Below are 14,885 nucleotides of genomic sequence, written 5' to 3' on the forward strand. Positions count from 1 at the left end.
TAATGAAGCCAGTGACATATCTACCTCCAGAGCAGTGTTACCTCCAATAAATGTTGTATAACTAAAACTCCAAACTGCCAATTCAAACCCCCTGAGCAGCTGAAACTCAAAGCCAAAGGAGTCCCAGGAGCCTCCTTTACTCAAATAGTGGGCTCTTCGCCTGGAGTTCCAAAAATAAACGTGTCTGAGAGCCGCGTTTTTCTGGCCTGAGACACATTTTGTTTTGTCCTTGTTGTCTGTTTGAGACATTTTCTGTTTTCTACTATTACATTATGATGATATATTGGTTTTCTGTTCCGTCGGTAACACCACAGAGGTCATGACCTATAATCCATCTGTTTGGATTTTCACACAGGTCTTATCCACTGAGCCCATCTTCACCTCAAATCTTTCAGCAACCGACAAAGAGCTGGAGCCGAGACGATCAAGCATGGATGTGCCCAGGATGGCTGAGGGCCTCTTCAGCAGCACGCTGTCCTCGTCAGGCGGTGGCCATCACGTGCCTACCTACCTGACGCTGGAGCAGAAGGCCGCCTTCGTCTTTGTGCTGCTGCTCTTCATCTTCCTGGCCCTGCTCATTGTGCGCTGTTTCCGCATCCTGCTGGACCCCTACCGCAGCATGCCCTCATCCAACTGGACAGACCACACGGAGAAGGACACATTCGATTACCGCATCGTCTGAGGAGCCCTGAGGGTGCACAAATTAGAAAATTTTAAAAATACACTGATTTGATGCTTAAAGATCGCTTTGGCCCGAAGAACAAATGACTGCAGATTCACCAGGAAAACAGCTTTCAGAAGATCTTCTGAAAGTTCAGAATCGATGGCAGACTGTCGTCGAAATGAGCACCAACCAGAGTTCAACAGCTTCTCCCTGCCAAATCACAAAATTTCAGATGTAACAAGACAACCAGAACTATGCTATGAAGATTATTGATCAATCTACCGTGACCATCAGTCCAAGTGATGCACCAGAGCCACTTATGGTTCATCCATAACTCCCTCTCCCTGCCATCAGTTCTCTTGTGGACTACCTCGTTCCTCCTCCATGCCATGAGTGGAAATATTTTCTCACATCTCACACAGGGTCGAATATCTTTTGAAATCCAAACCTGTTGGATAATAACAGTGTTTACATCTTATCATGTTTACGTCCTTAGATTTTTATTAATAATGTAGACAATCAGTGTTTAAAATAGTTAAAGGGAAAAAAATATATTTCCAGAGTAAACAGTTGAAGCCTTTTCTTTTAAGCATATTTTGTGTGGACAGACACGCGAGGTCCAAAAGACTTTATAAGACTGATTTGTTTCAAGCGAAGAGGAATTTCATGCCTTATGTCTTTGTAAGATATCCTGTGGTGGGTGTTACCTTCCAGATATTTAGGTAAGACCATAAAAAATAATGGTATCAAGGTCATAAAAGCAGGTTAAATAATCACAAAGAAGGAAAATGTAGTGGAAAAGTTCTCCCTTTAATGTTTAGGAACGGTTTGGACGGATACAGACGGGTGACAAATGAAAAGAAAAACCAACATCACGTGTCTCAGTAAGACTCTGGGGCCCCATGTGCTGCCAGAACAGCTTCAGTGCACTTTGGCATTGAGTCTACAAGCCTCTGGACTCTGCTGGAGGCGGGTTGAGATCTGGTGTCAGCGAAGGTCACATCATTTTCATCAGACCATTCAGAGACCCCTCCTGCTCTATGGACGGGACCACTCCCATCAGGATAGAAATGTTTTATCATGAGATAAAGGTGATCAACACAGTCTGATCACGTCAGTGCATTTCCGTACACATTGCACTCATGCACGAGCATCACGGTCATGTAACGTGCCCTGTCGACCACGTTTACTGACGTCTTTCCCGCAGATGACACTTTAGTCACTGCTCCTCTTCAAACACTTGCCAGTGGATCAGTCTCAGTCTGACTGAAGCTCCTGGCGTCTGAGCCCCGACAACAAACCCTCTTTGTGAGAGACACATCTTTTCCTCCTGCCATCTTGACACAGAATCAGAATCAACAGGTCCTGCTCAGCATTTTCATACATGCCGCAGAGCATGACTGGATGTTAACTGCATCATCGTATCGTGCAGTGCACCTGCGTGGAAGCATCTGCGCTGCTCATCTTTCTCCACTCATTTATTCAGGTTTTTCCTTTAATTTGTCACCGTATGTAAATGCCAGCAGTGGGTAACTGTAACCGTTTTGTGTGTGTGATAAAAAACAATTTGTCCTTTCAGTCACATGGAGGGGCCTTCAGTGTCCACGTCTTTAGATGTCAGCAACCAAAAGAGGTATTGAAGAAAAAAAAAAGTTTACTGTGCTGTACCGTGTGCCTAATTTAAAAAAAAAAAAAAAAAAAAAAAAAAAAAAAAAAGTTTAGATTGATGTTTTAGGAAAAAGAAAGAAAATGGGTTCATAATTTTGTCTTTAAATGTATTTTTAGTTTTGTGTAGTGCCCATTTAAAGAAACTTAAAACAGCATTTTACTGCCTGCAGTTGGTATATTGACAGTTGGTATGCCAGATCTGCAGAGAGTTGATGATGAAGATGACGATGCATTTTCACATCAAACCCTTTATGAACTGATGTTGTGGCTCTTTCGTTGGGCAACTTTTCAACTGTGCGCCTTATAGTGTAGATTGTTTACAGTATCATAGGTAGCAGAGACACTGGAAATCGCTGATGTGACAGTGTCTTTGCACTTCATGGAGATGTCATACAACTCGCTAATAAGAAGAAAAACGTTCCCTGATCTCTTTCCTGCCTGGACAGGAAGTGAACTGTGACCCTTTCGATGACGTGTGTTGTTCTTGTGATCTGCTGTGGCCTTCTCCTACCTATCGCAGATGTTGCGATGTTGTGCAGAGGTGATGTGGTTTTTTTTGTTTTTTGTTTTTTTGTTTTTTGCGCATGTATCTCTCGCAGAGTATCCTCTCCGTGCATGATAAATGGTGAAGTGCTTTAATCCTGATGTTGTAGCTGTGGGTCAGTTGCTCAAGCAGCTATTTCCTGTCTGTACTGGAGCCTTTTGTTTTAACCCGTTTTTTTCGCCTGGAGCCGCCGTTCTTTTTGTAATAAAAATGATCACAACTGCTTTTTTTAATGTGTTTTATTTCATTAGGTCCATTCATGAGGCGGTAAAAGTGGCAGGAATTACGGACAAACAAAAAAATAAATGAGGAAACCGTTTTTCTGCCACCCTGCCCTTTTCGAGGCGGCCGTATGTGCCCGAGGCCCAACACATTTTTTTTCTCATTTTATCAGCGGCTGGCAGTGGTAGCCGGCAGGTGTCTCAATTGGTTTTCTATGAACCCAGACACTTTGTCTGGCTACACACACACACACACACACACAACTCTCCAGGCTCCAGGCCCAGGCTGCTCTTTGAGCCGAGACCCTCCAGGACACCACACAGAATAACAATCTTCTCTCTGACACCAACACTGAATATGTTGATTTGCAGTCATCTGCTGCACACCCCCCTGAAAACCCTGCATCGTTTCTCACACCGAAGCGAGGATAGATCGACCTACGGATTTTGTTTGTGAGTGAACATATGCCTCTGTTGTGTGTTACTTAATAATTCTGCTGATATCACACATCCACAGTATTTTTTTTTTTTTTTTTTTTTTTTAGGGAGGGCAGGAGAGCTGAAGAGGATCAGAATTTTAAATGCGAGCTGATCCCACAGAGGAGAAATGTGCAGTCTGCGCTTTTTGGATTATTATGTAAGAGACAACCTACGTCTTTACTGAAGTCTTTTCTCTGTTTGCTCAGTTTTAAAAGTCAAACGAGCGATGTGGATGCCATCCTCGGCTCATTATGGGTGTAATTTGAAAGCAGAACTAAACACGCATCATTTGTGTTGGCAGGGGGAAGAAGCCAGTTTGTTACACAAGCAGCTGTATGTAGTGAAGACAATCTGCTGGGATGTAGGAAACACATCCGAGGAGTCATGATATCATGAATATTTTTCACCTGCTCTCAAAGATGATTCTGAAATGAAAGAAAAGCACCTTAAATGTTATCAGTCCTAAAACCTTCGCTGATCCAAACATTAGTTTTCTGGGTTATCACCCAGAGGCTTTGAAATTCTGATCATTTTGAGTGACACCCGAAATAGAAACAACTCATTTTGGAATGAAAGCCTTCATTTTCTGTCTCTGAAATCTCATTAGCTCATGCCAAACAAAGATTATAATCCAATCTAAACACGCCCTTACACAGCAAGTCGCAGTGGCAGGGAACATTAAGCATTGTGGATCAATATCACAGTCATGCTTTATGCAACATGACTCATATTAAAGAAAGCCACTGATAATTGAATTATTTTCATTCTCTGCTGTGCATGCTCAGATGCCTTATGCTGTATTTATTCCCTCCCCAAACGCCCCATTTCACTATTCAGCCTCCAGTTAATTTAATGGTCTCTGAACAGGTTGGAAGGGACTGTTCCCCCGTGAATGTGAATAGCTGTGCAAGACGACACAGAGGAGGGAGTATTGATATTGCATAATTGATTTTGCAGTGATTCCTTTTATTCCTGAGAGCCGGTGACGTTTGCAATAGTCTGTCACCTGTTCCACTGACGATTAGCGTGAGGCTTCAGGGAACCTCTGCGCCAAAGAAATGAGGATCACCTGCGCCTTTTGGACTCGGAGTGCTCTGCTTTGTTTCTGTTCAAATATGCAGAACCACATTGTTCATTATGAAGGGAAAGGGCAAAACAATTAGTGATTAAACAAACAGTTAATCTATTGACAGAACATTTATCAACAGTGATTGTGATAGTGACTCGTTCCTGTCATTTATCAAGCAAACAAAATATCTGCTCGTTCCAGCTTTTTATACGTGATGATTTGGCTCTTTTGTCTCTTTCATATTATTTCATATTGAAAAATAATTTGGGTTTTGAACTGGGAGTGTCATTAGTTTGGCAGCTATTTGATCATAAACCAAAATATTGTGATTGTGGCTGGATGAGGGATTCATCCATGACATGAATGTTGGCGCCAAATTTCACGTCTGTCGTCGTTGCTGCTGTCAACCTCCTGATGGCGCTAGAGACACAGTCAGGGGATCATCAAAGTCAGTAGGATTCATGCTCTTAGGACCATGAATGTCTAAATGAAATTTCATGACAATCAAACTGGTATTGTTATATTTCACTGGTGGACCAGAGAGACCAGCACTGCCATCCCCAGAGCTGTGCTGCTAGTTGCCTTGTTGACACAGTCTCAACAAAAGCTAAGCAACGTAAAAGCCTCATTATGCAAGTGTAAGTCTGTCTTTTTCATATGGTCCAATAAAAACAAAACAAAGAAGGAGAGTACAAAAATCAGGACGCGGCTCATGGTGATTCTGTCAACGTTTTTAAGATTTAAGTAGCCCTTCTCCTCAGGCAGGTCGTTTTGAGCCTGAGGGCTCTGACTGACAGATGAGGTGCTGCCAGTCCTGGTCTCTCTGGGAGGGCCTGAGGGGCCCTGCCAGGCAATTTCAGGCTATGTGAGCGCTCACACAGTCTTCAAAACTCCGTAACACAGCAAAGGACCGAGACCATGAAGAGCTTTTAAGGCTAAAATTCGAGCTTAGCTCTGAAACATACAGGCAGCCTGTGTGTGGAGGATAAGACGGGGGCAGTGTGATCCTGTCTCCTACGTCTTGTTAAAAGTCTGGATCTGGTCTGTCAGATTCATGTCAGCCACAATCTGCTTTAGTCCTCAAAGTACATCAGAGGAAGACAGCTGTTTAGGAACACACATCACATCAAACAGCAGCACTCACTCCCCACTGAGCCATTTTGTGCCCACATTTCAAGGGCTTTGCTAACACAGAGCTGAGTGCCATGGTATTTTTCACCACAGTGTCCGACGGTTGGCCACTGGGAGCTGCCCAGTATAATGACAGTCATTACTTTTGACCGCTGAAGAGCTTTGCTAGAGCAGCTGGGGGATAAATGCTGCCACTGGCCACAGAACAAAATGTGGAAAATGTGGAAAATTTACATAAATAATAAGTACTAATGAGTGTTATAGTAATTATATGAACATACAAAACCAAATGGAAATAAAAAAAAACAGCATTTTAATTGAAATATAAAAATCATTTTTCTTTTAAAAACGTCTTCCAGATGTGAAGCTACACATTGCTGAATATTATTTTTTTACGGTTTATTTCCCAGTTGCATATTTCTCTCTGGCACATAACGAGCCATAACAACTGCAAAACCACTTAACACAACTTATTAATGAGTGCATGTAAATTAACCATCTGCACTCACACATAAAACCGGATCTAAGACAGTATTTCATTTATATATATGTTTATTTTTGACTTTGGCTTTGGGGTTACTGAAGATTTTTTTCTTCGTTTATTGCCTCATTAATGTAAAAATTACATAATTACGTGCTACAAATTTCTGTGTCAAAAAATGGGACATTATTGGTGCTCGAGCAATTTTATAATTACACTGCCATATAGCTGGGGGACTCACAGGAGACATAGGAATAATTTTATATTTTGGGAAGTAGGATTTTTTTCCCTTTCTTTCTTGCCAAGAGCTAGACAAGATGGATAACACTAGATAGATATCTTGGCCAAGAAAGAAAATGACTGTATTTCCCAAAATCTTTCCTTTCAGAACAACCCAGTTCCAGTAATCCTGACTTTTAGTTCCTGATATATATATATCCCAAAACACGGAGTCCCACATTTTCCATAATGCAACAATTTCATTATACCCTCTAAAATATATTATAAAACCACTACAGTTGTGGTCACCATGACCGTAAAACTCACCTTAATGTGTAAAATGGGTGAAGTGACCCTTTCACTTCACCCATTACACAGTAACACCTTCAGAAAATAATTATCACTCACTCTTCTAAGTTTCTTGGGCGCTTGCTTATTTCTCTGTAAGAATTTATTTTAAAACAAATCTGAAAGTAAGATTTTCTGACACTTGGATAAAGCCTTTAAGTACAAATGTGTGAAATGTCCACTGACTGATTCCATAATGTAAGTGGCGAAAGCATAAAGAATGGGAAAAACAACCAGATTCTTTTTACTGTTGACTACACGCTTTCTTTAGATGAGGAAGACTTGCTTTGGGCCACTTAACCAAATGATTCTTGGCTCAGAGTCCCCGACCTGTTTCTAAATTTGTTCTGGTGGAGACTGGCACGAACGCTGCCATATTTAAAGGTTAAATTGCCCTTGTACTTATAAATTTGGTGATTTGATTTGAGTGAGTGCAAAACTGTCACAGAAACATGTAAACAAAGAATTATAAACAACAGGACTTGTTTTGTTTTCCTTCAAAAAACAGTCAGATGTCTCCTGTTGTAATTCATATTAAGCCCCATTATATTACACAGTCAAAGAACTGGGTGCATGCTGACTGAGTGGTTAAAGAGGCTGCTCTAAAAACATAAAGGTCACAAGTTTGATTCCCAGAAAAGATTAGGTGCGCGCGTCAACTGCCATGCAATCAGCTTGAAGTGTCCTTGAGTCCAACACCAAGCTCCTATCTGTTCAATGTAGGTCACCCTGGATAAGAGTGGATGAAGTGCTCTTACTGTAATTGCTTCATGATTATCTTTGTCCGTACTGTGCTCCTCTACAGAGGAACATTTACCGGGTGACACATCACAGTCTGAGGGCCCTCGTCATAAGTTCCTGTTCAGGAAAAATAATGTAAACACAAAACACTTGAGAATAACTTAAAAGCTTCAACATAAATAACACACGAGTAAATAAAAGATAAATAGGAGTTTGAACAAACAAACTGAAAAAAAGAAGCATGTTCAGTGTCCTGGATTAGGAGGGGTTTTTTTCTTTTCCTTTAAGAAATTAGACGTTAGTAAGCACTAGGTGGAGTTTGAGGTTGGCTGACATGTTCCCAAAAAAAGAAAAAAAAAAAGTAAAGTCCTTAGAAGGTCCATAGAAGGTTCAGTGTGACTGAAATTAACTGTAAAGTAATAAACTTTATCATGTAAGATTAGATTTAATATCTTCAGTCATAACTGCTGCTACAGCTTACATACAGTTATTGCACTTGTCATAAGGTTACTCATTTAATAAGTAATAAAACAAGCGCTGCTAATGGCCTACCTTGTCTTCTGGGCTGGTGTGGACGGCTGTGGGGTCTGTCTTCCGCTTGCTTGTGGGTGGGGGCTCCTCCTCTGTGACTGTGCCGGCTGACAAAGCCACTACTGCAAACACAAACCACATATTTTTCATTGTCTTGTGTATTTGTGTAACACTGTGTGTATTTATACGTCTGTTTATCAGTACATGTATGCAAAGCGTCACTGTGTGACTCCTCATCAGTCCACTGTTACACCACCCACTCCCCTCCCTGCTTGGAAGAGCGCCCTGTCCATCTCTGCCAGAGTACTACTTGTACCCAAATGACTGTCATTTGGAACATCTGTGGTTTTGTGTGAGCAGCTCACCTCAGTGTCCCTGGTTTCTGAATTTCATTGCATGAGACTTCTGTAAAAGTAACTTGTGAACTCTTTTTCTGACACTTCTCCTTTTTACAAGAGCCAAACCAAAAATATTTCTATATCTCTGTTCTCTCTTAGTTAGGTCAGGGTGATCATTATTCCACAGCACTGAGCCCCCGCGTGCTGCCCACTCACTCTGCTGCCCCTGCAGGGTGACGATGAACTGCTGGCCCAGGGCTGCTGGTTGCCGTGTTGGTCCGTCACTATGGTGATGACCCTCTGCCCACCGACGCCCACCACCCGGCAGCCGTGGCGTCCCCTGATTTGCCTTAAGACAACAGTTAACTTGTATTGTGAGATAACAGCCGTGAAGGACTCCAACATTATGCTGCTGTAAAAAATGAAACCGGGCCCGAACAATACACAAAGAAGGAAAAATTGATGTTCCGACACTAAATGCTGTTGTTTCTGAGAAGCTGATGCTTGTTGTTTTATTCTGACAGGTGTAAGAGAAAGATGAAATGAAATGAAACACGTTGGTTCACTGGATGTGCCTCCCTCCTCGTCCCCTTCCCTGAATTCAACACATTGGCACATTCACCATGGTAGTGTCTTTATTTCAGGTATTTTTTATGTATCTTTTATTCCTGTTGTCACGACTTTGTTTCTGTCCTTGGTTGTGGTGTCCATCCAAGTGTTTCTTGTTTGTTGTCAGATATGATTATACTGTACGTCCCTTGAGACAACACAGTACGTCTCCTGAGGTTTCTTTTTTTCTCACCTGCACAAATTAGAATGTAACACCCCTACCATCTGGTGTTTATTCATAGTTTCCTGTCACTTAATTTCTGTGCTTTATCACTGCACCTAAACACAACTGACACATGCATATGTGCTGCCTACCTGCAGCAGTCTTGGTTCTGGTGATGAGTTTTGAGGGGGTGTACCAGTCCACCAGCAGGGATGATGTAGTGGGACTCTGGGTTCAGGTTTACCTGGTTCTGCATGCCGTCCTGTGCACAGGAGGAGGAGCTGCGATTATACTGAATTCTGTAGAAGTAAATTATTTATAAACTGATCCGTAGTATCAGAGAGTGGGCAGATTTCAAATGAATAAATATGCCATGCACGAGAAATTCTGTAATAGTAAAATCTTCTACTGCAAAAATCTGTGCAAACTCAAAACAGTAAATTTTATGTTTGTGATTAAACCTGCAATTACAGATTTTTTTGGCCACTTGAGGGCAGCAGAGACGAGCTGTAAACACAACACTAACACAAAACACTCCCTTCCAAGTTGATATGATGAACACTCCAGCAGTTACGAAGCCACATTAGCATTCACTGGGAGTCCCAGTCCAACATTCTCTTTCCTTTTAGTTCTGTTTTGCTCTCCACCACCACTACCTGGGAAAAACATCTGGCTCTTAAGCAGCTAGATGCTGAACAATATTCACCAGCTACTCAGACTTTGTCTGTCTGTTGTTTGGAGCTGGTTGCATAGTGCACAGTGAGTTTTTAGAACTCCTTATTGAAAACAACACTGTGGGAGCCACAAGAGCAAAACAAAACGGTAAAGCTGAGGGCCTAAAACCAAAATACTGAGCTGAAAGACGCTTAAACGCTCTGTGAAGCTGAGGGGAGCTGTGGAGATATTTTAGATTTGATCAGAAGGAGAAAACTGTCATTTTACTGTTATTTTATGGACAGGATGTCAACATTTCTGCAGCTCCATGTTTGTGTTTCAACCTAAAAAAAAGTCCATCTATAATAAAAGGCACCTAATTTCAATTTTGGCTGAGAATTTTATCAGCTCATGTGCTTCACTTCACCAGATCACAGCTGTAAGTTCATTTCAGGCAGTGAACATACCATGGTGTCCCTACGGTGATTCATTCTTCTCGAACACTGACCTCGGGAGAACATTCATGGCCAATGTGGGTGTTTGTGTTTCATAAACATGTGTCAGTGCTCCTCTGTTTGCAGTCATCCTGCATGGGTCAACCAGCTGCTATTGCTTGAGGCCCTACTATCTGTATCCTGTTTGACTGAAGAGTCCTGTCCAAGGAGAGAAGTTATCTAATGCTACCTAGAACCTCCAACGTAGCACCTGAAGGCCCACACACACCTCTGTTATGTAAGGCCTTGGTAGGAGAGCACGTGAGCCTTTTATAATCTCATTTTTTGCTCAGTACTGTGTCCAACATAATCCTTAACCACAGTTCTGTTATTCTGATTATTAGTGTGGTTTGTTTACGTTTTCAAAGAAAAGGTCTAATCCCATCTCGCGTGAAATGGTGTCTAAATGCGGGTGCTATGGTGAGAACTGTTTGCAACATGGCTGTCTGACAGAGAGAGGCTGCATGGCCACTGAAACCATAGCAACGCCGGTGAGAGTCCGACTGGAGCTTTGCTAGTCGCACTTAGAAAACATCAAACGTATTTTGGAAATCACAGGGGAGGGCGTGCAAACACATCTGCGTCTGCAATCTCACACTTTTGTCTTCTTATTCTCTTTTTACTTTTTTCCCCTTCCATCCCACCTTTTTGTTAATCTCCTCAGCACCCCCATTCCTGTTCTGCTTCCCCCTCCTGTCTGTTTCACTTGCCCCCGATCTCTGTCCATCTCTGCCAGTCTCTCTGTTCCTTCCCCTCTCTCCCCTTCTCTCACAAGCCCCGCATTTATCCATCTATGTCTCCTTGTCTTCCCCACCTTCATCTATCTGTCCATCTCTCTCCTTGCCATCCTCGTTTTTACCCTCCTTGGTTGAAATGTGCTCGGTCATTTTCGAATGTCTTCTGCTCTGTTATCTTGTTTAATAACCTTGCACCGAAGTGTTATGCCTTGAAGATGGCAACAGAAACAGAGCTGACCTGACTCGACTTGTCTCTGTTTTTCTGTCCTCCTCTCTGCATGCCTCACCCTTCCTCTCCCTTACAGCTGTCTGCCCTTATGTCTTTTCCTCTTCCCCTTATTAAGCTTTCTCCTCTTCCTTTCTCTCCCTGCCTTCATCGTTTTCTGCTCCCCATCATGTCTCTTTCTCTTTCGCTTCTCTAATCCCCATCTATTTTTTCTCTCTCCCCTTTGTCTCTCTTTCTTTTCTGCCTGTCTGACTCCTCACATCTGTCCCTTCCTGTTTTCCTCTCCTCAACTCTGTCTGAATGTCTGCCTGTCTTTCTTTCCCGAAATGTCTCTGCCTCTCTCCATTCCCACCCTCCATCCGTCCACCTGTAGCAGTACCATCAGCTCAGTGTTGCTGGTATCCATGACGATGTCGAAGGGCGTCTTGTTGAACTTGTTGAGGCAGTGGACGTCTGAGCTGTGCCTCAGCAGGAGCTCGGCCACCTCCCTGTGGCCGTGCTGAGGCGCCCAGTGCAGCGCCGTCATCTTCAGCGTGTCTTTGATGTTGATGTCGGCACTGTTCTGTACAGAGGCACGGCGCCGCCCGGTGGCAAAGAAAGGAAAAACGCAAGAGAAAGAGAAGGAAGTGATGAAAAGAGATGTTAGTGACTTGGCATGTATGAGAAATGAATGTATAGCCAGAAGTATGTGGACACACGTCTGGGGCTGTTCTTCATTGTTTGGGCAAGGTGCTTTACTTCAAATTAAAGGACATTCTTAACACTTCAGCATCTACAGATATTTTAGACAACAATGATCTTTGTAGCAGCAGCTTGTGTTTGGATCTTTCCAATTCGAAATGGCTGTGGCCTGACCTTAACCCCATCCTGATAAACACCAACGCCAACTGTGAGCCAGGACCTACCACCTAATATCACTAATGCTGCTTTGGCTTAATCAGAGCAAATCCCAGCACCCATGTTCTAAATTGTTCAACATTCACAGATGAGTATAATGTTTGATTGTTAGACACTTTTGGCCATGTGGTCATTACCAGGTTCTGGTTACTTACTACACACTACAGTAAATGTAGTATATCACAGCTTAGCAACTGCAAAATCACGTAAAATGATCACAGTGATTTTCTATGCAGTGATGTGATCTGTATTTCATCAGTAAACTTTTTTACCATATCATATTTAATTACAACTCAGAATCATTAATTGTGACAACTTGTAAAACAGTAATCATCATACTGTCAGGATACTGTACCATAACTGCACTAAAACAGACATAAATACATCAGATGTCTCTCCTCACCTTCACTAGCGCGCCCACTATGATGGAGTGAACCTCTGAGGTGGCCGCGTGGAGAGGGGTCTCGTCCACCTTGGCTCGGGCGTCCCTGCTGACACCGGCACATGGCAGCGCCTCTGTGATGGAGCAGTGACTGTCCTGAGCAGAGAGATGCAACGGTCATGAGCCCAGCTGGATGAAAAGAAGAGTGAGAGGTAAGAAAAGGAGAAGCTGGGGGTGATTAGAGCTGTACGGGGATTTCTGTCGCTTTATCCAAGGAAATTCCACTTAAGAGACTTTTTCATACAGGGCCAACAACGCTATGGCTGGTATTTGCACAGTTATTCGCAATCGTACCTTGAAGCTGCTGAGTTAATCACAGCAAAGGTTCCACAGTTAAACTGATAGTGGTTGATGAAGAGGGCGAAATTATTACCATTATGTTCTATTTCATTCATGACACATTGAGTTCCCTGACTTCTGCAATAACTTCTCTGACATTTTAGGTTGCTGCTGAATTGGTTGTGGATACCAAAGAGCTTTAAAAGAGCAGGACTGCACTTCAATAAAGCTGAGAGACTCTTTAAAGACAGACTAAGAACAGAAAGGTCACATCTGAGGCAGAACAGACAGAGGTGCAGCATCCTGACTTTTAGTCCGTTGTACTGGTCAGCCTCTGTTGATAGCATCTTTTGACAGACCCCTCTGCCTAGTAAACACCTACTGTATCTGACTCAGTAGTTGTACTCGGCTTTGTCAGATACATTTAGTCAAACTAGGCCCCAAACCTCTCCAGGGCTTTCTGCAGGAATTCCTGTCACTGCATGAAATAACACCTCTACATCTCTGGGTGTCCTCTGATGAGGTGCTCACACCGTGTCAGATTTACTGTAAACACAAACTGATGAAGAAAAACTTCTCACTTCAGGTTTTCAGTGACTACAAACAGGACATGATGTGGGAGTTTACAGGCTCGAACGTCTCCCCCTCTGCCTCATACACTGCGCCACGCAAGACAGGTAATCCATAATGTTGACACCCTGTGGTAAAAGAAATGTAAATTATCATCTGTTATACCCACACAGTAACAAAATCAGCCATCATTCATGGCTGATCTTGAATTCATAAGTATGAGTAATCTGGGTTGCAGTCGTTTTAAAAAATTAAAAAGCTGAAAGCTCCTGTTTCTTCACTTAATTTAAAATGCAGACATCGTGAGAATGTGGCATAAATCCATTAAATCCTGTGTCCCATTACACTGCAACTACTCTTCTATGTCCATTTTTTACAGACACACGTCCACTTTGAACATGATTCATTCTGACACACTTCAGTGTCTTATCTGTAGTTGCACTGGCAAAGCAGGTGGCATTAGGGAGAATCAAGGGGAAGAGAAAATTCAATAAAACTGCATTAGTGGTGAACAGTGTGCCTGTAAGCAGTAAATTATAAATGAATGTTATATATAGATATGATAATAAGAGTCAGAGGAAGTGCCTGTGTTTTTTTAAATCTGGGCTTTATGTTTAAAAGAAATATGAATCATTTAAAATAGCTGTCGGTCATTATTTTATATAAACACTTAATTTGTTACATCAGGCCATCAGGCCAAATCAATTTATTAAAAATACAGATTACACGCACATAAAATATAGACACTGAATGCTCTGTGCTCATTACAGTGCAACTGAGGTTTATCAGTGCAAATGATGTGATGCAACTTCTGGTGTCTAGACTGAGCGCCTGTGTAAAATATGGATAATGCTGCAGCTGAAACAATAAGTTGATTAATCAATTAGTCAGTGAACAGAACAATGATGGACAAGTATTTGTCCATCATTGTTGAACTGAGTGTTGTTTTTTCCTTCATTATCTGCTCAGGCACGAGGCCTCAGCATCATCATCACACGGCACCGCACTATGACAGTCCAACATGAATATAAGAGCCGACAATCTCTGTTTCTTGGTAACAGATGAGCGTTCACACTCATCTCATTACGGATTAGCCTGAAGATTACTCTGTAATTAACCCACAGCAGCCTCACCCAGTCGGTGGTGAACGGACTCCCATTGGCCATCAGGTCTCTGACATCCTTATCCTGTCCAGTTTGCGCCGCCTCCTGCAGCCGCTGCCCAAAATACAGCAGTGACATCTGCTGACAGGGAGGAGAATTGAGGAGACAGAATGGCCAAGCGGGGTGAGATATTCGAATTGAACACGACCTGACGTAACTGTGTGCATGAACACTATTGTTGTACATCAGAAAATCCGTACAGCACAATGCTTCAAA

General features: G+C 42.4%; 2 protein-coding genes across 2 annotated transcripts; one reads left to right on the forward strand and one right to left on the reverse strand.

The window, feature by feature from the left end:
- The first annotated feature begins 430 nt into the window (after positions 1 to 430).
- LOC121186272 (cortexin-3) lies at positions 431 to 682 on the forward strand. Its single transcript, XM_041044960.1, has one exon. It carries the CDS (start codon positions 431 to 433, stop codon positions 680 to 682), a length of 252 nt encoding a protein of 83 aa, XP_040900894.1.
- Positions 683 to 8,594: 7,912 nt separating this feature from the next.
- On the reverse strand, positions 8,595 to 14,754 carry LOC121185518 (GA-binding protein subunit beta-2-like). Its single transcript, XM_041043731.1, has 5 exons — positions 14,640 to 14,754; positions 12,619 to 12,786; positions 11,698 to 11,880; positions 9,360 to 9,469; positions 8,595 to 8,784 (listed from the first exon to the last, which is right to left on the reverse strand). Exons 3-5 carry the CDS (start codon positions 11,842 to 11,844, stop codon positions 8,595 to 8,597), a joined length of 447 nt encoding a protein of 148 aa, XP_040899665.1. The 5' UTR covers positions 11,845 to 11,880; positions 12,619 to 12,786; positions 14,640 to 14,754.
- Positions 14,755 to 14,885: the final 131 nt, after the last annotated feature.

Source organism: Toxotes jaculatrix, chromosome 8 (assembly GCF_017976425.1).
Source record: "Toxotes jaculatrix isolate fToxJac2 chromosome 8, fToxJac2.pri, whole genome shotgun sequence".
NCBI lineage: Eukaryota > Metazoa > Chordata > Actinopteri > Toxotidae > Toxotes > Toxotes jaculatrix.